A 24,770-nucleotide genomic window follows, 5' to 3' on the forward strand; every position below is an offset into this window, starting at 1 on the left:
TGGCAGGCACCGCAGAGACACAGGGCTGGCAGGAACGGCAGAGACACAGGGCTGGCAGGCACAGCAGAGACACAAGGCTGGCAGGAACGGCAGAGACACAGGGCTGGCAGGAACAGCAGAGACACAGGGCTGGCAGGAACGACAGAGACACAGGGCTGGCAGGAATGACAGAGACACAGGGCTGGCAAGAACGACAGAGACACAGGGCAGGTTGGTGTGGTGTATGAAGGAACAGGTAGGGACCTGTTCACACAGGAGGTGGAGGTACGGATATGTAGTATGAAGGAACAGGTAGGGACCTGTTCACACAGGAGGTGCAGGTAAGAAAACAAGCAGGAAAGAATGAAGTATGAAGGAACAGGTTGGGATCTGTTCACACAGGAGATACAGGTATGGAAACAAGCCAGAAGGAAAGGAGTATGATGGAACAGGTAGGGACCTGTTCACACAGAAGATGCAGGTAAGGTACGGAAACAAGCAGGAAGGAATGGAGTGTGAAGGAACAGGTTGGGACCTGTTCACACAGGAAGAGAACCGCAAGGCTGCGGATAGGAATGGTAGAGCAGCAGGTGATGGAGTAGCAACAGAAGCTAAGCAGAGCGGAACTGCAAGGAATGCGGAGAGGAGCTGCAGCAAGAGGTTTCTGCAGCAGCAAAGCAGAGCAGAACCGCAAGGAATGCGGAGAGGAGCTGCAGCAAGAGGTTACTGCAGCAGCAGAAGCTAAGCACAGCAGAACAACAAGGAATGCGGAGAGGAGCGGCAGCAAGAGATTCCTGCAGCAACAGGAGTGGAGCAGAGTAGAACAGAGCAGAACCGCAGGAGTGCGGAGCAGAGGTAAAGCCACAAAGGTACAGAGCAGGCAGAGCCGCAAGAGTGCAGAGCATAAGCAGACTGAGAACACAAAGAAAGACACAGCAGGGAAGGAAGCCACAGACAAGGAGACCGAGATAAGACTAAGTTCAGGCAAGGTAATGGAACAAGACAAGAAACAAGAACAAAGACACTGGGACCAGGATATTCTCCCTCCTGGAGGGCGGACAACAAGATCAAGGCAAGAACACTGAGAAAAGCCTCTAGAGAGGGAGTAACACAGAGAAAGGGCTGGCAAACTCAGAAGCTAAACACAAACTGAGCTAACACATTGCACAGGCCCAGTCCACTGGGTGGAGCTGCACTAAATACTGGAGGCCTCTTGGTAATTGGTCAGGAACAAATTAGACAGGTGCACCTGATTCCTATAAGAACCAGAGAATTCAGGCACCGCCCCCCTATGCACACAGCCAGGAAGCATGCAGAGAGCAGGGGCACAGAATATGGAGCTGGCAAGAAACAGAAACCACATCATGACCTGGAGCAGTGGGTAAGAGTGTGAGAGATGAGAGGCCATGCCGTGATGCCAGCAGAGTTGTTACATAGTGTAGGTTGTAGGCTTGTCGAAAGAGGGATTTTTCAGGTTCCTTTTAAAAGTTTCCCATGGTAGGCGAGACCATGATATGTTGAGGGACACAGTTCCAGAGTGGAGGGGACCTGCTGGAGAACTCTAGTAGGCGATTGTAGGAAGAGGAGATAAAAGGGGAGTAGAGAATGAGATCAGGGCTGGACTGGCCATTGGGCATTTCTGGCAAATGCCAGAAAGGCCGGTCCCTGTAGTGGGCCGCTCAATCTGTTGCCCCCTTTACGCTGTCAGCCGGCGTTCTGTTTAATGCAGCCAGAACACTAGGCAGCATCAGCTTGCCTTGTGCACAGGATCGCGCTGCACTTCTAAAATCACTGCAGCCGCCACGCTAGAGAGGATGAAGTTGATGGCCGCGGTCTGATGGTCTGAACACCAGCTGTCATGAGGTAACATAGACACAGGGCAGGGGGAGAGGCGCGCTCTGCTCTTCAGTGCTGCTGGGACCCTGCCACTTACTGCAGCCTGGGGTCAGGAGTCAGGAGGACATCAGACGCCCACTTCCTCCTGTCCAGCCAGGCGGCAGGGACAGAAAAGATTTAGGAGCTGCTGATAACTTTACCCTGAGTGCATGGAGCAGAAGCACAGAAAGCCCAGAGTTGTACCTGGAACTACTAGCTAATATGGAAAAGATGGGAAAAGTGAATGATTCCATCAGAGAACATCAGCGGTAAGACATTATCTGTAACTGTGCTGTGATCTCTTACATGTTCTGTAGGGCTGGTATCTACCACTAACCATATGGCGGTAATATCCATGTTGGTCGTTATATAGAGATTATCTTCAGTAATAGCGCGGTCATCTGCTGAGGTCCTCCTCCACTATTAGGGCGTGTCACCGAATTGTAATGAAGGTTACCTGGTTAGGGGCCCACTCAGAAGCTTCGCCCCCCTGAACCAAAACCCTAGCTACACCTCTGAGCACATGGTTGCCACACGTGTGCCACACGCATTATAAACACGGACACTGACATCTCCTGTACCAGAAATATCAAGACATGTGAAAGAGGTCTTATAACGGGTTTTTATATTTGGCTGCTGTCTAAAAAGATGCTTTTAATTGCAGAAAATAGTTTTTACATCACCACATTTTGAGAGCTATAATTTTTCCATATTTTGGCCCACAGAGTCATGTGAGGTCTTGTTTTTTGCTGGACGAGTTGACGTTTTAGGCTATGTGCACACGTTCAGGAATTCATGCAGAAAATTACTGTGGAAATCCGGACATTTCTGACAGATTTCCACATGAAATCCACATGCGTTTTTTTGCACATTTTTTGTGTGGTTTTGACGTTTTTTTTTGCGCGTTTTTTGCGCGGTTTTTCCCGGACATTTCCCAATGCATTAGACAGTGGGAAATCCGCGAAAAAAACGCAAAATTAATGAACAGGTTCATTATTTTTCCGCAATGCGTTTTTCATGCGGAAAAACGCACATCATGTGCACAGAAATTGCGGATTCCATTATAAATGATGGGATGCTTAATATATGCAGATTATTTGCGGTTTTCTAGCGTTTTTATAGCGCAAAAATGCTAAAAAATCGCAAATAATCTGCAACGTGTGCACATAGCCTTAATTGGCACAATTTTCGGGCACATAACATTTTTTTGATTGCTTTCTATTCTGATTTTTGGGAGGCAGAATGAAGAAAAACCAGCTGTCAGAATCAGATGACACCCGGCGGCGATGGCCTTTGCACCCCCATTGAGTGCGGGCGATTGCGATGACGTAATGATCCATCCATGGTCAAATTGGCCCAGGTCACATGGATGTATCATTACGTCAGAAAGGGGTTAATCTGCATTGTCTAGGTACTCAAAGGGAAGAAAATGTCATTATATGCTGTATAAAGTTGTCATCACGCATGACAAGGTGAAACCAGTGGATTTCATTTTGCCAGTCTGAATTGGCTTCTCCTTATGCAACTGACTCTTTCAACAAAGTTTCTTGAACAGTAGAAGAGTAAAAAAGAACGTGATGAGGCAACTTAAAAGATTCAGAAACAAACAACAAGATGGAATTCAAAGCCATGCATGCATAGCTCAATCCATTGATACGGCCATCTTGTCTGCATGAAAATGTAAAAACCAAGCCTATCACATCTCAAAGAGTCTGACTAATCTTAGCATTTTCCTTGAAGATTATATATCAGATTCTGGTGGATTGGGCCTTATCTCATCTCCTACATTGGCTAATGTCTGGAGAAATGAGCCAATGCTTAGGGATTTAATACAAACTTATCAATCATTCCTAATTCCTCATTTAAACACTGCCTTGGCATTACTTCAGAAGAAACGTAGTGGTGTGCACTCGGCCTAAGGAACGAGGTGCTGGTGTAATAGACCAGAGGTCTTAATATAGTAAAGTATAAGATTCACCGCACACTCTTGAGTAACATGAAGTATAGTGTGAATTTTATTGTACACACAATCTGGGAGCGGAACAGAATATACAACTTATATGCGATCTTTTTACAACGTTTCGGCTCAACCAGAGCCTTTGTCACGTGATCGCTGTGAAAAAAAGAAAAAAACAGTATACGTGGAACAAGACAAAAATCAATCAATAAAAATAATAAACATTGGCGAAACACATACAACATATAATACATAATACAAAAGCATCGGTGAGACAGGTCATCCTGGATCGGCAATAGGTTTAATGGGTCCACTTAAAGCTTCTGCCATATATTAATGCCAGTGGAAAAAGCGAATAGCGCTACACAAGACGAGTCAGAAAGTAGCATCGAGAAATGGTGACACAGGGTAACGTAACGATTCTGAGTGCCCTGTGGGTAAAAGTCTTACATACGCTATTTACCTTTTCAGATCCAGATCTTTGGCTGCTTCAGGTGTACTTTGACATCCTATTAGGTATCATATACATCTCCAGGGGCACTCTGTTGGTCTGTTGGTTCCTTTATACTGATTGGCTTTTCTCTACAGTGTAGGATCATTATCATTAGGACATTCTTCCTCTACCTAAACACTGTTTATACTGAAATAAGGTAATTACTATGCCACCTAGGTATACCATTATGGGGATTATTCACAGAGCATGTTTAAGGTGGCAGATGGATCTAACTATATGTGTTGCACCCTTTCAGTTAGCCCGCTGGCTATTTGTCTCTTGGACTGACGCACTATTCACAGTGTCACTTTTACCCACAGGGCACTCAGGATCGTTACGTTACCCTGTGTCACCATTTCTCGATGCTACTTTCTGACTCGTCTTGTGTAGCGCTATTCGCTTTTTCCACTGGCATTTATATATGGCAGAAGCTTTAAGTGGACCCATTAAACCTATTGCCGATCCAGGATGACCTGTCTCACCGATGCTTTTGTATTATATGTTGTATGTGTTTCGCCAATGTTTTTTATCTTTATTGATTGATTTTTGTCTTGTTCCACGTATGTTGTTTTTTTCTTTTTTCACAGCGATCATGTGACAAAGGCTCTGGTTGAGCCGAAACATTGTAAAAAGATCGCATAAGTTGTATATTCTGTTCCGCTCCCAGATTGTGTGTACAATAAAATTCACACTATCATGTTACTCAAGAGTGTGCGGTGAATTTTATACTTTGGCATTACTTCAGTCTGTCTATTCTGTCTCAAAGCTGGGAAGCGAAAAAAATCCCAAATTCCATCTGTGCTAAAACGTAGATCACTTAATTGTTGAACTTGAAATCTTTAGCCATCTTTAAGGGGTTTTTATGTTATTTTGCAAGTTCTGCAGTTTTCTACAGGATAATCTTAAACATCACCACCAAAATCATGATTTCTCTGCAGATTTTTTCAGTATTTGAGCACACTCCCACTTGAGATGAAATCGGACGAATGCAATCCAATTAACCCCTTCATGACCCAGCCTATTTTGACCTTAAAGACCTTGCCGTTTTTTGCAATTCTGACCAGTGTCCCTTTATGAGGTAATAACTCAGGAACGCTTCAATGGATCCTAGCGGTTCTGAGATTGTTTTTTCATGACATATTGGGCTTCATGTTAGTGGTAAATTTAGGTCAATAAATTCTGTGTTTATTTGTGATAAAAACGGAAATTTGGTGAAAATTTTGAAAATTTCGCAATTTTCACATTTTGAATTTTTATTCTGTTAAAACAGAGTTATGTGACACAAAATAGTTAATAAATAACATTTCCCACACGTCTACTTTACATCAGCACAATTTTGGAAACAAAATTTTTTTTTGCTAGGAAGTTATAAGGGTTAAAATTTGACCAGCGATTTCTCATTTTTACAATGAAATTTACAAAACCATTTTTTAGGGACCACCTCACATTTGAAGTCAGTTTGAGGGGTCTATATGGCTGAAAATACCCAAAAGTGACACCATTCTAAAAACTGCACCCCTCAAGGTACTCAAAACCATTCAAGAAGTTTATTAACCCTTCAGGTACTTCACAGCAGCAGAAGCAACATGGAAGAAAAAAATGAACATTTAACTTTAGTCACAAAAATGATTTTTCAGCAACAATTTTTTTATTTTCCCAATGGTAAAAGGAGAAACTGAACCACGAAAGTTGTTGTCCAATTTCTCCTGAGTACACTGATAACTCATATGTGGGGGTAAACCACTGTTTGGGTGCACGGCAGGGCTTGGAAGGGAAGGAGCGCCATTTGACTTTTTGAATGAAAAATTGGCTGCACTCTTTAGCGGACACCATGTCACGTTTGGAGAGCCCCCGTGTGCCTAAAAATTGGAGCTCCCCCACAAGTGACCCCATTTTAGAAACTGGACCCCCCAAGGAACTTATCTAGATGCCTAGTGAGCACTTTAAACCCTCAGGTGCTTCACAAATTGATCCGTAAAAATGAAAAAGTACTTTTTTTTCACAAAAAGTTTCTTTTCGCCTCAATTTTTTCATTTTCACATGGGCAATAGGATAATATGGATCCTAAAATTTGTTGAGCAATTTCTCCCGAGTACGCCGATACCTCATATGTGGGGGTAAACCACTGTTTGGGCACACGGCAGGGCTCGGAAGGGAAGGCGCGCCTTTTGACTTTTTGAATGGAAAATTAGCTCCAATTGTTAGCGGACACCATGTCGCGTTTGGAGAGCCCCTGTGTGCCTATGCATTGGAGCTCCCCCACAAGTGACCCCATTTTGGAAACTAGACCCCCCAAGGAACTTATCTAGATGCATACTGAGCACTTTAAACCCCCAGGTGCTTCACAGAAGTTTATAATGCAGAGCCATGAAAATAAAAAATAATTTTTCTTTTCTCAAAAATGATTTTTTAGCCTGGAATTTCCTATTTTGCCAATGGTAATAGGAGAAATTGGACCACAAATATTGTTGTCCAGTTTGTCCTGAGTAAGCAGATACCCCATATGTGGGGGTAAACCACTGTTTGGGTGCACGGCAGGGCTTGGAAGGGAAGGAGCGCCATTTGACTTTTTGAATGAAAAATTGGCTGCACTCTTTAGCGGACACCATGTCACGTTTGGAGAGCCCCCTTGTGCCTAAAAATTGGAGCTCCCCCACAAGTGACCCCATTTTGGAAACTGGACCCCCCAAGGAACTTATCTAGATGCCTAGTGAGCACTTTAAACCCTCAGGTGCTTCACAAATTGATCCGTAAAAATGAAAAAGTACTTTTTTTTCACAAAAAGTTTCTTTTCGCCTCAATTTTTTCATTTTCACATGGGCAATAGGATAATATGGATCCTAAAATTTGTTGAGCAATTTCTCCCGAGTACGCCGATACCTCATATGTGGGGGTAAACCACTGTTTGGGCACACGGCAGGGCTCGGAAGGGAAGGCGCGCCTTTTGACTTTTTGAATGGAAAATTAGCTCCAATTGTTAGCGGACTGTTATGGCTGGCAATCAGGCAACACAGCGTGCAGTAATCAGCGCACATACAGAGATCTGGCAATAACCAAAAACAATAGGACAAGCTCTGAGACGTGGAATCTCTGTAGACTGCAGTACCTAATCTATCCTAACACAACTATAAGCAGCAGTGGATTGCGCCTAACAACTACCTATGCAACTCGGCACTGCCTGAGGAGCTGACTAGCCTGAAGATAGAAATACAAGCCTGACTTACCTCAGAGAAATACCCCAAAGGAATAGGCAGCCCCCCACATATAATGACTGTTAGCAAGATGAAAAGACAAACGTAGGAATGAAATAGATTCAGCAAAGTGAGGCCCGATATTCTAGACAGAGCGAGGATAGCAAAGAGAACTATGCAGTCTACAAAAAACCCTAAAACGAAAACCACGCAAAGGGGCAAAAAGACCCACCGTGCCGAACTAACAGCACGGCGGTGCACCCCTTTGCTTCTCAGAGCTTCCAGCAAAAGTTAATAGCAAGCTGGACAGAAAAAACAGAAAAAACAAACTAGAAGCACTTATCTAGCAGAGCAGCAGGCCCAAGGAAAGATGCAGTAGCTCAGATCCAACACTGGAACATTGACAAGGAGCAAGGAAGACAGACTCAGGTGGAGCTAAATAGCAAGGCAGCCAACGAGCTCACCAAAACACCTGAGGGAGGAAGCCCAGAGACTGCAATACCACTTGTGACCACAGAAGTGAACTCAGCCACAGAATTCACAACAGTACCCCCCCCTTGAGGAGGGGTCACCGAACCCTCACCAGAACCCCCAGGCCGACCAGGATGAGCCACATGAAAGGCACGAACAAGATCTGGGGCATGGACATCAGAGGCAAAAACCCAGGAATTATCTTCCTGAGCATAACCCTTCCATTTGACCAGATACTGGAGTTTCCGTCTAGAGACACGAGAATCCAAAATCTTCTCCACAATATACTCCAATTCCCCCTCCACCAAAACAGGGGCAGGAGGCTCCACAGATGGAACCATAGGTGCCACGTATCTCCTCAACAACGACCTATGGAATACATTATGTATGGAAAAGGAGTCTGGGAGGGTCAGACGAAAAGACACCGGATTGAGAATCTCAGAAATCCTATACGGACCAATAAAACGAGGTTTAAATTTAGGAGAGGAAACCTTCATAGGAATATGACGAGAAGATAACCAAACCAGATCCCCAACACGAAGTCGGGGTCCCACACGGCGTCTGCGATTAGCGAAAAGCTGAGCCTTCTCCTGGGACAAGGTCAAATTGTCCACCACCTGAGTCCAGATCTGCTGCAACCTGTCCACCACAGAATCCACACCAGGACAGTCCGAAGACTCAACCTGTCCTGAAGAGAAACGAGGATGGAACCCAGAATTGCAGAAAAATGGAGAGACCAAGGTAGCCGAGCTGGCCCGATTATTAAGGGCGAACTCAGCCAACGGCAAAAATGACACCCAATCATCCTGGTCAGTGGAAACAAAACATCTCAGATATGTTTCCAAGGTCTGATTGGTTCGTTCGGTCTGGCCATTAGTCTGAGGATGGAAGGCCGAGGAGAAAGATAGGTCAATGCCCATCCTACCACAAAAGGCTCGCCAGAACCTCGAGACAAACTGGGAACCTCTGTCAGAAACAATATTCTCAGGAATGCCATGTAAACGAACCACATGCTGGAAGAACAAAGGCACCAAATCAGAGGAGGAAGGCAATTCAACCAAGGGCACCAGATGGACCATTTTAGAAAAGCGATCACAGACCACCCAAATGACTGACATTTTTTGAGAAACGGGAAGGTCAGAAATGAAATCCATCGAAATATGTGTCCAAGGCCTCTTCGGGACCGGCAAGGGCAAAAGCAACCCACTGGCACGTGAACAGCAGGGCTTAGCCCTAGCACAAATTCCACAGGACTGCACAAAAGCACGCACATCCCGTGACAGAGATGGCCACCAGAAGGATCTAGCAACCAACTCCCTGGTACCAAAGATTCCTGGATGACCGGCCAGCACCGAACAATGAAGTTCAGAGATAACTTTACTAGTCCACCTATCAGGGACGAACAGTTTCTCGGCCGGACAACGATCAGGTTTATTAGCCTGAAATTTCTGCAACACTCTCCGCAAATCAGGGGAGATGGCAGACACAATGACTCCTTCCTTGAGGATACTCGCCGGCTCAGATAACCCCGGAGAGTCGGGCACAAAACTCCTAGACAGAGCATCCGCCTTCACATTTTTAGAGCCCGGAAGGTATGAAACCACAAAATCAAAACGAGCAAAAAATAACGACCAACGGGCCTGTCTAGGATTCAAGCGCTTGGCAGACTCAAGATAAGTAAGGTTCTTATGATCAGTCAAAACCACCACGCGATGCTTAGCACCCTCAAGCCAATGACGCCACTCCTCGAATGCCCACTTCATGGCCAGCAACTCTCGGTTGCCCACATCATAATTACGCTCAGCAGCAGAAAATTTCCTGGAAAAGAAAGCACATGGTTTGAACACTGAGCAACCAGAACCTCTCTGTGACAAAACCGCCCCTGCACCAATCTCAGAAGCATCAACCTCGACCTGGAACGGAAGAGAAACATCAGGTTGACACAACACAGGGGCACAGCAGAAACGACGCTTCAACTCCTGAAAAGCTTCCACGGCAGCAGAAGACCAATTGACCAAATCAGCACCCTTCTTGGTCAAATCGGTCAATGGTCTGGCAATGCTAGAAAAATTACAGATGAAGCGACGATAAAAATTAGCAAAGCCCAGGAATTTCTGCAGACTTTTTAGAGATGTCGGCTGAGTCCAATCCTGGATGGCCTGAACCTTAACCGGATCCATCTCGATAGTAGAAGGGGAAAAGATGAACCCCAAAAATGAAACTTTCTGCACACCGAAGAGACACTTTGATCCCTTCACGAACAAGGAATTAGCACGCAGTACCTGGAAAACCATTCTGACTTGCTTCACATGAGACTCCCAATCATCAGAGAAGATCAAAATGTCATCCAAGTAAACAATCAAGAATTTATCCAGATACTCACGGAAAATGTCATGCATAAAAGACTGAAAAACAGATGGAGCATTGGCAAGTCCAAACGGCATCACCAGATACTCAAAATGACCCTCGGGCGTATTAAATGCCGTTTTCCATTCATCTCCTTGCCTGATTCTCACCAGATTATACGCACCACGAAGATCTATCTTGGTGAACCAACTAGCCCCCTTAATCCGAGCAAACAAGTCAGAAATCAATGGCAAGGGATACTGAAACTTAACAGTGATCTTATTAAGAAGGCGGTAATCAATACACGGTCTTAGCGAACCATCCTTCTTGGCTACAAAAAAGAACCCTGCTCCCAATGGTGACGACGATGGGCGAATATGTCCCTTCTCCAGGGACTCCTTCACATAACTGCGCATAGCGGTGTGTTCAGGTACGGACAAATTAAATAAACGACCCTTAGGGAATTTACTACCAGGAATCAAATCGATAGCACAATCACAATTCCTATGCGGAGGTAGGGCATCAGACTTGGACTCTTCAAATACATCCTGAAAGTCCGACAAGAACTCTGGGATGTCAGAAGGAATGGATGACGAAATAGACAAAAATGGAACATCACCATGTACTCCCTGACAACCCCAGCTGGTTACCGACATAGAGTTCCAATCCAATACTGGATTATGGGTTTGTAGCCATGGCAACCCCAACACGACCACATCATGCAAATTATGCAGTACCAGAAAGCGAATAACTTCCTGATGTGCAGGAGCCATGCACATGGTCAGCTGGGCCCAGTACTGAGGCTTATTCTTGGCCAAAGGTGTAGCATCAATTCCTCTCAACGGAATAGGACACCGCAAAGGCTTCAAGAAAAATCCACAACGTTTAGCATAATCCAAATCCATCAGATTCAGGGCAGCGCCTGAATCCACAAACGCCATGACAGAATACGATGACAAAGAGCACATTAAGGTAATGGACAAAAGGAATTTGGACTGTACAGTACCAATAACGGCAGAGCTATCGAACCGCCTAGTGCGTTTAGGACAATTAGAAATAGCATGAGTAGAATCACCACAATAGAAACACAGTCTGTTCAGACGTCTGTGTTCTTGCCGTTCTACTTTAGTCATAGTCCTGTCACACTGCATAGGCTCAGGTTTACTCTCAGACAATACCGCCAGATGGTGCACAGATTTACGCTCGCGCAAGCGACGACCGATCTGAATGGCCAAGGACATGGACTCATTCAAACCAGCAGGCATAGGAAATCCCACCATTACATCCTTAAGAGCTTCAGAAAGACCCTTTCTGAACAAAGCCGCTAGTGCAGATTCATTCCACAGAGTGAGTACTGACCACTTTCTAAATTTCTGACAATATACTTCTATATCATCCTGACCCTGGCATAAAGCCAGCAGATTTTTCTCAGCCTGATCCACTGAATTAGGCTCATCGTAAAGCAATCCGAGCGCCAGGAAAAACGCATCGACACTACTCAATGCAGGGTCTCCTGGCGCAAGAGAAAACGCCCAGTCCTGTGGGTCGCCGCGCAAAAAAGAAATAATAATCAAAACCTGTTGAATAGGATTACCAGAAGAATGAGGTTTCAAGGCCAAAAATAGCTTACAATTATTTCTGAAGCTCAGGAACTTAGTTCTGTCACCAAAAAACAAATCAGGAATCGGAATTCTTGGTTCTAGCATCGATTTCTGATCAATAGTATCTTGAATCTTTTGTACATTTACAACGAGATTATCCATTGAGGAGCACAGAGCCTGAATATCCATGTCCACAGCTGTGTCCTGAAGCACTCTAATGTCTAGGGGAAAAAAAAGACTGAAGACAGAGCTAAGAAAAAAAAATGATGTCAGGATTTCTTTTTTCCCTCTATTGGGAATCATTGGTGTTGGCTCCTTGTACTGTTATGGCTGGCAATCAGGCAACACAGCGTGCAGTAATCAGCGCACATACAGAGATCTGGCAATAACCAAAAACAATAGGACAAGCTCTGAGACGTGGAATCTCTGTAGACTGCAGTACCTAATCTATCCTAACACAACTATAAGCAGCAGTGGATTGCGCCTAACAACTACCTATGCAACTCGGCACTGCCTGAGGAGCTGACTAGCCTGAAGATAGAAATACAAGCCTGACTTACCTCAGAGAAATACCCCAAAGGAATAGGCAGCCCCCCACATATAATGACTGTTAGCAAGATGAAAAGACAAACGTAGGAATGAAATAGATTCAGCAAAGTGAGGCCCGATATTCTAGACAGAGCGAGGATAGCAAAGAGAACTATGCAGTCTACAAAAAACCCTAAAATGAAAACCACGCAAAGGGGCAAAAAGACCCACCGTGCCGAACTAACAGCACGGCGGTGCACCCCTTTGCTTCTCAGAGCTTCCAGCAAAAGTTAATAGCAAGCTGGACAGAAAAAACAGAAAAAACAAACTAGAAGCACTTATCTAGCAGAGCAGCAGGCCCAAGGAAAGATGCAGTAGCTCAGATCCAACACTGGAACATTGACAAGGAGCAAGGAAGACAGACTCAGGTGGAGCTAAATAGCAAGGCAGCCAACGAGCTCACCAAAACACCTGAGGGAGGAAGCCCAGAGACTGCAATACCACTTGTGACCACAGAAGTGAACTCAGCCACAGAATTCACAACAGCGGACAACATGTCGCGTTTGGAGAGCCCCTGTGTGCCTATGCATTGGAGCTCCCCCACAAATGACCCCATTTTGGAAACTAGACCCCCCAAGGAACTTATCTAGATGCATACTGAGCACTTTAAACCCCCAGGTGCTTCACAGAAGTTTATAATGCAGAGCCATGAAAATAAAAAATAATTTTTCTTTTCTCAAAAATGATTTTTTAGCCTGGAATTTCCTATTTTGCCAATGGTAATAGGAGAAATTGGACCACAAATATTGTTGTCCAGTTTGTCCTGAGTAAGCAGATACCCCATATGTGGGGGTAAACCACTGTTTGGGCGCACGGCAGGGCTCAGAAGGGAAGGCACGCCATTTGGCTTTTTAAATGGAAAATTAGCTCCAATCATTAGCGGACACCATGTCGCGTTTGGAGAGCCCCTGTGTGCCTAAACATTGGAGATCCCCCACAAATGACCCCATTTTGGAAACTAGACCCCCAAAGGAACTAATCTAGATGTGTGGTGAGCACTTTGAACCCTCAAGTGCTTCACAGAAGTTTATAACGCAGAGCCATGAAAATTAAAAAAAAAAAATTCTTTTCTCAAAAATGATTTTTTAGCCCGCAATTTTTTATTTTCCCATGGGTAACAGGAGAAATTTGACCCCAAAAGTTGTTGTCCAGTTTCTCCTGAGTACGCTGATACCCCATATGTGGGGGTAAACCACTGTTTAGGCACATGCTGGGGCTCGGAAGTGAAGTAGGGACGTTTTGAAATGCAGACTTTGATGGAATGCTCTGCAGGCGTCACGTTGCGTTTGCAGAGCCCCTGATGTGGCTAAACAGTAGAAACCCCCCACAAGTGACCCCATTTTGGAAACTAGACACCGAAAGAAACTTATCTAGATGTGAGGAGAGCACTTTGAACCCCCAAGTGCTTCACAGAAGTTCATAACACAGAGCAGTGAAAATAATAAATACGTTTTCTTTCGTCAAAAATAATTATTTAGCCCAGAATTTTTTATTTTCCCAAGGGTTACAGGAGAAATTGGACCACAAAAGTTGTTGTCCAGTTGCTCCTGAGTAAGCTGATACCCCATGTGTGGGGGTAAACCACTGTTTGGGCACACGTCGGGGCTCAGATGGGAAGTAGTGACTTTTGAAATGCAGACTTTGATGGAATGGTCTGCGGGCGTCACGTTGCGTTTGCAGAGCCCCTGGTGTGCCTAAACAGTAGAAACCCCCCACAAGTGACCCCATTTTGGAAACTAGACCCCGAAAGGAACTTATCTAGATATGTGGTGAGCACTTTCAACTCCCAAGTGCTTTACAGAAGTTTATAACACAGAGCCGTGAAAATAATAAATACGTTTTCTTTCCTCAAAAATAATTATTTAGCCCAGAATTTTTTATTTTCCCAAGGGTTACAGGAGAAATTGGATGACAAAAGTTGTTGTCCAGTTTCTCCTGAGTACGCTGATACCCCATGTGTGGGGGTAAACCACTGTTTGGGCACACGTCGGGGCTCAGAAGGGAAGTAGTGACTTTTGAAATGCAGACTTTGATGGAATGGTCTGCGGACGTCACGTTGCGTTTGCAGAGCCCCTGGTGTGCCTAAACAGTAGAAACCCCCCACAAGTGACCCCATTTTAGAAACTAGACCCCCAAGGAACTTATCTAGATATGTGGTGAGCACTTTCAACCCCCAAGTGCTTCACAGACGTTTATTACGCAGAGCCGTGAAAAAAATAAAAAATAATTTTTCTTTCCTCAAAAATGATGTTTTAGCAAGCATTTTTTTATTTTCACAAGGGTAACAGGAGAAATTGGACCCCAGTAATTGTTGCGCAGTTTATCCTGAGTACGCTAGTACCCCATATGTGGGGGTAAACCACTGTTTGGGCGCACGTCGGGGCTCGGAAGTGAGGGAGCACCATTTGACTTTATGAATACAAGATTGGCTGGAATCAATGGTGGCACCATGTTGCGTTTGGAGACCCCTGATGTGCCAAAACAGTGGAAACCCCTCAATTCTACCTCCAACACTAACCCCAACACACCCCTAACCCTAATCCCAACTGTAGCCACAACCCTAACTCCAACCCTAACCCTAAGGCTATGTGCCCACGTTGCGGATTCGTGTGAGATTTTTCAGCATCATTTTTGAAAAATCCGCGGGTAAAGGGCACTGCATTTTACCTGCGGATTTACCGTGGATTTCCAGTGTTTTTTGTGCGGATTTCACCTGTGGATTCCTATTGAGGAACAGGTGTAAAACGCTGCAGAATCCGCACAAAGAATTGACATGCTGCAGAAAATACAACGCAGCATTTCCGCGTGGTATTTTCCGCACCATGGGCACAGCCGATTTGGTTTTCCATATGTTTACATGGAACTGTAAACCTGATGGAACACTGCTGCGAATCCGCAGCGGCCAATCCGCTGCGGATCCGCAGCCAAATCCGCGCCGTGTGCGCATAGCCTAATTCTAAAGGTATGTGCACACGCTGCCGAAAACGCTGCGGATCCGCAGCAGTTTCCCATGAGTTTACAGTTCAATGTAAACCTATGGGAAACAAAAATCGCTGTACACATGCTGCGGAAAAACTGCACGGAAACGCAGCGGTTTACATTCCGCAGCATGTCACTTCTTTCTGCGGATTCCGCAGCGGTTTTACAACTGCTCAAATAGAAAATCGCAGTTGTAAAACCGCAGTGAAATGCGCAGAAAAACCACGGTAAATCCGCGATAAATCCACAGCGGTTTAGCACTGCGGATTTATCAAATCCGCAGCGGAAAAATCCGCAGAGGAACAGAATACGTGTGCACATACCGAAACCCTAACCCTAACCCTACCCCTAACCCTAACCCTACCCCTAACCCTACCCCTACCCCTAACCCTACCCCTAACCCTACCCCTAACCCTAACCCTAGTTCTTACCCCAACCTTAGTGGAAAAAAAAATTATTTTTTTTTTATTGTCCCTACCTATGGGGGTGACAAAGGGGGGGGGGGCATTTACTATTTTTTTTATTTTGATCACTGAGATATAACCTATCTTAGTGATCAAAACTCACTTTGGAACGAATCTGCCGGCCGGCAGATTCGGCGGGCGCACTGCACATGCGCCCGCCATTTTGGAAGATGGCGGCGCCCAGAAAAGAAGACGGACGGATCCCGGGAGGCTAGGTAAGTATAAGGGGGGGGGGGAAGATGAGGGCACGGGGGGGCGTCGGAGCACGGGGGGGTGGATCGGAGCATGGGGGGTGGATCGGAACACGGGGGGTGGATTGGAGCACGGGTGGGGGATCGCTGTGCGGGGGGGTGGATCGGAGCACGGGGGGTGGATCGCTGTGCGGGGGGTGATCGGAGTGCGGGGGGGTTTGATTGGAGCACGGGGGGTGCGATTGGAGCACGGGGGGAGCGGACAGGAGGACGGGGGAGCGGAGCACAGGACGGAGGGGAGCGGACCACAGATCGGAGGGCTGGGGGGCGATCGGTGGGGTGGGGTGGGTGCACATAAGTGTTTCCAGCTATGGCCGATGATATTGCAGCATCGGCCATGGCTGGATTGTAATATTTCACCAGTTTTTTAGGTGAAATATTACAAATCGCTCTGATTGGCAGTTTCACTTTCAACAGCCAATCAGAGCGATCGTAGCCACGGGGGGGGGGGCTAAACTACCACTCCCCCTGTCCCTGCAGGCCGGGTGAAATTGGAGATAACCCTTTCACCCGATCTGCAGGGACGCGATCTTTCTGTGACACAGCATATGCGTCACAGGTCGGATTAGCACCGACTTTCATGACGCATACGCTGTGTCACAGGTCGGGAAGGGGTTAAAAATCGAATTGCATTCGGTCCAATGTTATTCTATCATTGTGTGGTCATCTGTGATTTTTTTTCTAGCTAGGATCGGATCACAATCGGACTGGAAAAAATCGAAGCATGCTGCTATTGTAATGGCAAATTGGATCTGATTCAGCAAGGGAAGTCAATGGGTGCGAGAAAAAAAAATCGCACAGCACTTGGACCATGCGAATGCTGTCCGATTTTTTCACACTGATGTCCTTCGAAAAGCCGGCAATTCATCTGCTGATAGAATAGGATAGAATACATATCTATATACATACAATGCATAGATATAAAGATGTAAGTCACATATATAATTAGTGCTTCTCTAGCTTACCATACATGTATTTTATTACTACATTTTTAATGTAAAAAATGGTGTGGGCTCCCTCATAATTTTCCATACCAGCAGAGGGAAAGCCGACGGTTGGGGGTAGATGTTTATAGCCTGGGAAGGGGGTAATGGTAATACCCATGGGGGTTCCCAGGCTATTAATATCAGAGCATAGCTGTATACATAGCCTTTAATGGTTATTTAAATGGGGGACCCCCCCAAAAAATATCACGTAGTGTCTCCCTATAATTAGTAACCAGCTGCGTGCTGATATTAATAGCCTAGGAAGGGGCCATGGATATGGCTCCCAGGCTAGAAACATCAGCTCTCATCCAGCCCAGAAAAGGCTCATCGTTAAGCTTTGCTCTTCCCACTTGCCACGTTGCAGTGGCAAGTGGGGTAATAGTTGGGGGGTTGATGTCACCTTTGTATTGTCAGGTGACATCGAGCCCAGAGGTTAGTAATAGAGAGATGTCCCCATTACTAACCCCATAATCATATTGTATGAAAGAACCCACACCCAGAATAAAGTCCTTTAATTGAAATAATGACACAGAATCCTTTAATCAATCTTAATTAAACCATACTCACGTCATCGCCCATTCCAGTGAAGCCACCATCACCTGTAAGAGAATTAAAATAATAATCAACCATATTCCTCATCTGACCGCAGAGGAAATAATAATCCATTTGTTCCGCGATGGGCCTAACTCTGATACATCTAGATGGCAGGCTGCATTGTTGCATGATGCATGTGATTATACAGCCTTCCATTTAGCACGGACACTGAGCAATGTCTGCTACTGCTGCCTAGTGTTTCATTGTGAATGCCTATGACCTGATGTCACCTCAAGCCTGAGAAAATTCACACGCTTGTGGTGCCACCAGAAGGGTCCTGGGAGTTCACAGCCAATGAACTCAGTTCAACTCACTGATATCAGTGCGAGTGCCTTTAGAAATTTTCCCACAGCGCTCATGCTGACGTCAGTGAATTTGTATAGTACATGTGGATTAAAAATGCTTAATATACCCCTAGATAAAATCCTTAAGAGGTGTAGTTTCCAAAATGGGGTCACTTGTTGGGGGTTTCTGCTAGTTAGGCACCGTAGGGGCCTGGCAATTGACACATAGCGCCCTCTATTTATTTTAGCCAAATATATGTTCCACAATTCAAATGGTGCTCCTTTCCTTCCAAGCACTGCTGTTTCTCCAACTAGAGGTTTCTGACTGCATGTGAGGCATCAGCATGCTCAGAAGAAATTGGGTAACACATTTTGAGGTTTATTTTCTTGTGCTATTCAATGTAAAACTGAAAAAAAATCCGGGCTAAAGCAACATTTTAGAGGAAAAATTACAATTCCTGTGCAGCACCTGAAGAGTTAAAACATGTCCTAACAACAGTTTTGAAGCATTTGATGGGAGCCATTTTTAAGATGATATCACTTTTATGGTGTTCTAATAGAAAGTCCCCTCAAAATCCATTTAAATCGGAATAGGTCCCTAAAGAAATAGGTTTTGTAAATATCTTTAAAAAATTTGAAATTGCTGCTCAACTTCTAACCCTTCTAAAATCCTAACAAAATAAAATTACATATGAAAATACAATGTATATGTTGTAAAGCAGACATGTGGGAAATATTATTTATTAATTATTTTGTACAACATGACTACCGGTAACTGGTTTAAGGGTATAAAACTAGAAGTATGAAAAATGCACATTCTTTCAAAATTTTCTCCAAAATTCCAAAGTTTTCACAAATAAACGCAAAACATATCTATCTACAGTAAATTTATCTCTAACATGAAGTACAGTGTATCACAAAAAAAAGTCTCAGAAACAGTATGATACGTTGAAGCGTTCCAAAGTTATTACCACATAAAGTGACAATGGTGAGATGTAAAACATTTGGCCAAGTCATAAAGGTCAAAATTGGCTTCATCACTAAGGGGTAAAACACTCCTAGTGGTGGCTGCAGGAAAGCAATATTTTTCAATTTAACTCTACATCTATACAGTAAAATTGGAGATTTGCATTTTTTGTGTTATGCAAATTTCCTCCTACAATTTGAACATAAGTCATGCCATGTAAGTGTTCAGAGTCTTAGCAGTAGATTTCAATGCTGACTTAAATGTACCACTAATTCATCAGTTGTTGGTCACACTATGGATGTAGAGCTCGAAAACAGTATTCCCCAAATGTCATTTTAAATTACCTAACAGTTGTGCCCACCCTGTCACTGAAATGCCTCCTCACTTTAACATGTGGACTCCATCTGAAGTGGATGGCACGCTGAACCTTCGCATATAGTTGTGGATTTCAGGGAAACTTTTTTTAATGTATTGTTCTGCACTGCTTTCCCAAACGGTTCCAAAACGGAAACCTTGAGAAGGATGATGAAGCTGCAAAGACAGGCAAATTATTAGTATACAAAGTTGGCCAAATACCATATTTTTTATATCTATAATTCCTGATTACCATTAAGATGAATCGCAAATCACCGTATATACTCGAGCATAAGCCGACCCGACTATAGGCTGAGACCCCTAATTTTGCCACAAAAAACTTGGAAAACTTAATGACTCGAGTATAAGCCTAGAGTGGGAAATGCAGCAGCTACTGGTAAATTTCAAAAATAAAAATAGATACCAATAAAAGTAAAATTAATTGAGAAATCAGTAGGTTGTGTTTTTGAATATTCATATTGAATCAGGAGCACTATATAATGCTCCATACAGTTCATGATGGGTCACATAAGATGCTTCATACAAAATACGCCCCATATAATGCTCCTTAAAGTTCATGATGGGCCCCATAAGATGTTCGATACAAAAAATGTGCCCCATATAATGCTGCACAAAGGTTAATGATGGCCCCATAAGATGCTCCATATTAAAATCTGCCCCATATACTGCTAACTAAAATGTTACTGATGGCCCCATAAGATGCTCCATATTAAAATATGCCCCATATACTGCTGAATAAAAGGTTTATAATGGACCCATAAGATGCTCCATATAATAATATGCCACATAAAGGTTGATGGCCCCATAAGATGCTCCATAGAATAATATGCCCCATAAAGGTTGATGGCCCCGTAAGATACTCCATAGAATAATATGCCCCATAAAGGTTGATGGCCCCATAAGATGCTTCATAGAATAAATTGCCCCATGTGTGCTGCTGCTGTTATTAAAAAAAAAGACATACTCACCTCTAGTCACTGGGTGCCCGGTGCCGGAGTCGCCGCTGGCTCAGGCCCCCGACACTTGCGATATTCACCTGTCCCCGTTCCACCACCATACGCCGCTGTGTCTTCCATCTCTCTGCAGTGACTGTTCAGGCAGAAGGCGCACTAACCACGTCATCGCACCCTCTGACCTGAATGTCACAGTCAGAGGACGCGGAAGACACAGCACGGCGGTGGAATGGGGACAGGTGAATATCGCATGGCTCACCCTCCCCCCGTCATATTCACCCCTTCCTAGCACTTCCATATTCATTACTTTACCGAGCGGTACCATGTGACCGCTGAACACAGGAAGAGCTGCGGGCGCTGGACACCATCGGAGAAACAGGGACTGCGCCGGGAGCAGGTTGAGTATGATGTGACAGCCGCGCTCCCCCTTTGCTGCCGACCCCCTGGGACAAATGGGCTCAAAATCTCGGCTTATACTCGAGTATATATGGTACTTGCATCTGTCTGGTACCTAAAAAATTTAGTTAACAGACATATTATGGCAATTCCACCTGGTTTACTTTCCTTTCTTGTCTACGTTTACTATACTTTTTTGTTGTTACTATTTTTGTTTGTTGCTCTTTTTTGGTTTGTTTAAAACTGCATATTATGGTGGAGCATTTAAAGAAGTGTTCCCATGAACAAAGTTAATTTTAAAGATGATTTTAATCAATACATCTCGGAATAATATTAATTCCCACAATTCGATGTGATTAAAAAATGGTACCATGAGCCCCCCTTGATTGCTGTAAGCCACCCTCCCATGGCACCCGCCTGTGCGACAAAAGTCTGGAAATTTGAGATATTGTTATCCCTTCTGCCTTCTTTGCTGTGTACTGTGTAATGGCCGTGTCTGACCATACAGGGACATGGTCTAATCATACCACATCTCCTGGGCAGGAGAGAAAGCAAAAAACAGTATACAGATAGCACAGCATTAGATCACGGCTGATTCTTTGCGTGAGATAAAGCATTTCCCTGCCTGTTTTTAAGCAATGTTTTAACTCACATAAATAATCAGCTGTGATCCCATGCTGTACTGTCTGTATACTCTCTTTTGTCTCCCCCCTGCCCAAGAGCTGTAATATGATCATACCGTTTTCCTGTATGGTCAGACACAGCCATTACACAGTACACAGCAGGGGCACATTTACAAGATTATCTCAGCACAAGAACATTTTTTAAACAATCCAATTGTGGATTATAATTATTTCATTATCTATTAAAATGTACTTGGTTCATTGGAAAACCCCTTTAAGGATAATCAATTTATCCGGTCACATCTCATGAAAACTTTAATTTGTGTATTTGCCATGGAAATTCAATATGTAGATATTTTAGTAATTGCTGATTCGAATACATTCGATTCCTCTATGACAACACTTCCCCTGACAGAAAAGATATCTAGGTTTTGCCTGTTCTAGGTCTTTGGTCTCTAACTTAAAGAAAACATATGTTTAACATCTTCCATGCCGAGATATTTTATGAATATTGAATGGCATTTGACATTTTCTAGAAGGTCTTCATTATGGAAAAAATATCCATAAATAAGTGAATAAAATCTAGAAAATCTAGAATAAATGTACCAGAGCTAGAAATCTCAAATCACAACAATAAAACAGAGATCTCCAGAGATAAACCATTTATAAATACATTCAAGTAATTTAAGTAATTACCCACCTTTGGATCGTGGATTCCTGACAAGGCTTCAAAAGTCTTATCCCCCACCATTACTGCAGCAAGGTTTGCGGTATAGCTGGATAGTACTAGTAGACAGAAAATAGCCCACAGGTTCATGAGAACTCTTCCTGTGCAGCATTTTGGAGTTTTACTTGATACAGTCCTTCCAAACAGAATGGCATAGCATAGGTTTAGTGCTGAAGAATATGAGAAGACTTTCATCCGATTACGTCCATGTGGAGTCATGCCAAAAGGACTCTTCCATTCATAGAATGTAAGAAATAATGCAGTTAAATGCAAAGCCACAAATATACCCACCCACATGGACCAGTGTAGAGGCCACATAAAAGCTCCAATCGGTGAGGCAGTGTCTCGCATGCGAACCAAAATACCAAGGCTGGTAGAGTAGAATGGGCTAGTGAAGTCTATAACAGTGCTTCGCACAGAGTTTATGCTAAAAGAGGTAACAGCCATGTGAGCTGCTCCACTCAACAAGTCTCCAACTAGTCCTGTCCAACGGTTGCCAATTCGTGCTCCATATTTTCCATCTCCAACAATGTACAGCTCAAATTCGAATCCAAGATCTTCAGACAGTTTTTCTAATAAATCAATGCAATAACCATAACAACAAGTTTTGTACTCTAGTGGCACAGATCCGTTTGGTGAATTTAGCTCTTCAAATAGCATGTTTAATAATGCAGTATTATTTGTGCGAGGGTCCAGGCACATTTGCCCAGCTGGACAACTGCCATCAGCATCCACCTCTCGAGTGAAAACAAAGGGATGTTCCACAAGGGTTACCACTCTGAGCTTTATGCGTTGTGTCACCACTGGTGCTGGTTCACGCTTTTGTATGCGATTTTGCCACAGACCTTCTTCTACTTCCATTTTCCCTTCATGCCAACCACCCACAGTTACCCAGGTGGGGTCTCCTAAAGAATCACGCACCAGGCTCCATATTTTGTAATGGTGATCAGTATGGATCAAATTATTATTCATTAGATAGATTTGACCAGTTTGTCCTGAGAATGATGTATTGGCTAAGTACCTATAATTAACAAAGAAATGTTAACATCTGCTTAAAGTGGTTCTCTGGGAATAGAAAAATATGGAAAATATCATTATGAATACATTTTTAAAAAACATATTTTTTTTTACTAGACAGGTAATCACTATCATACATTAAAATTACTATTGTTAAACTGACTGAAACTTGTCCAAGAATGTTAGGACAAGTCAGGTGCCTTTAAGCATGTGCAACAGGAACACTGCTGCTCTGACCTTGAAATAATTTATGCCCTATACTGTCAATGTAATGTCAAACTATCTGCAGGTCTTCCTAGAACAGTTGCTCACAACACTTGGGAAGGTCGTATGGACAGAGCAACTGCTGAAAACAGCACATATATTGGCCACAGTTTGCCAAAATTAGGCTATTAAATCATGAAGAAAATATTAACCTGGTCCAATGAACCCAAAAATGCTTTTGCTTTTTGACCATAACAAATACAATATTTGGTTGTCAAAGACCACACCATAATGCAATAGCAAACAGATACTTTCAATAATTGTGCAAAAATCTTCAAGAAATGCCTCTAGTCTTATTATGACTTCATATCTAAACTGAATATGAGGGGCTCCATAGACAGAGTTGCTATGGATGTCTCTACTGATTAGTACTCACACCAAGAAATTTATCCAATAGCTTCAACTCAACTGCAGAGGCCCATATGAAGACGCCAGAAGTTTATTCTCAGGCTGAATTCTTGCATTATGCACAAGAAAACCAGCAACAGGGCCTCCTTAGACAACTTGACAGGTCACCCAGGCACTTGGAATTATATTCCCCTCCATCTTAAAAGGCAACAGAGGAAACAGCTCTTCATCACTGCCTAATATCTCACCCCTCCTCACCAGCACCAATACTTTGCAAAGCTTCATTTTACGCTGCACAAATCGTCCAGTATCATACATAACCTCTCCTAGGATCATATAGTGTATGAATTAAAACCTAAAACTATTACTATAATTTGCTACAGCTTATTGCAATACTCTGTGCAACATAGAATTTTAAACTACACCACTGACACCTACTGGCCATCTGGAAAAATACAATCTCACAAGATTGTGCTTCCCATAGTGACAAATATTGAGAAATTAAAGTTTAAACACCTTCTATGAACAAGTGGTAATCCTTTTTGGTGCGTGCTAACATTAAAAATGGTTAAATCTAGCAAAGAGTGCGTGAAACATTCCACATTAAATACAACTCATAAACAAGAAGGTGAACTGGACAAATTCCTAAAGAAAAACCTATCCACTCCTCATCCAATTTAAAAAGGCATTCTCTCAATCCCTTGACTGAGCACCAATTGAGGACTCAGATTTCAGTAACGATGACTCTGAAAGTGAACCATTATCTGCAGACTCTGTTCCTATTTCCAGGTCATTCTTCAAAAAAATCCCTGACTCAAGCCATGAAACCCTTATCATAAGAACTTTCAGGCCACGTGCACACGTTGCGGAAAGTGGTGCCGATTTTTCTGGACTGATTTTGGTAAATCCGCTGGTAATCCACACAAGGGATTGACATGCTGCGGAATAAACAACGCTACGTTTCCACTCGTTTTTTTCCGCAGCATGTGCACTGCTAATTTTGTTTTCCATAGGTTTACATGCTACTGTAAACTCATGGAA

General features: G+C 43.7%; 1 protein-coding gene across 1 annotated transcript in view; it reads right to left on the reverse strand.

Annotated features, from left to right (window-relative positions):
* GRIN3B (glutamate ionotropic receptor NMDA type subunit 3B) overlaps positions 1 to 24,770 on the reverse strand; it is a 226,384-nt gene that overhangs the window by 73,692 nt on the left and 127,922 nt on the right. Inside the window, exons 3-4 of the mRNA XM_069740034.1 lie at positions 22,074 to 23,121; positions 19,412 to 19,557 (exon numbers count right to left, since the gene is read on the reverse strand). Coding sequence (XP_069596135.1) covers positions 19,412 to 19,557; positions 22,074 to 23,121 — 1,194 coding nt within the window. The remainder of the gene's footprint in view (positions 1 to 19,411; positions 19,558 to 22,073; positions 23,122 to 24,770) is intronic.

Source organism: Ranitomeya imitator, chromosome 1, assembly GCF_032444005.1.
Source record: "Ranitomeya imitator isolate aRanImi1 chromosome 1, aRanImi1.pri, whole genome shotgun sequence".
Classification (NCBI taxonomy): Eukaryota; Metazoa; Chordata; class Amphibia; order Anura; family Dendrobatidae; genus Ranitomeya; species Ranitomeya imitator.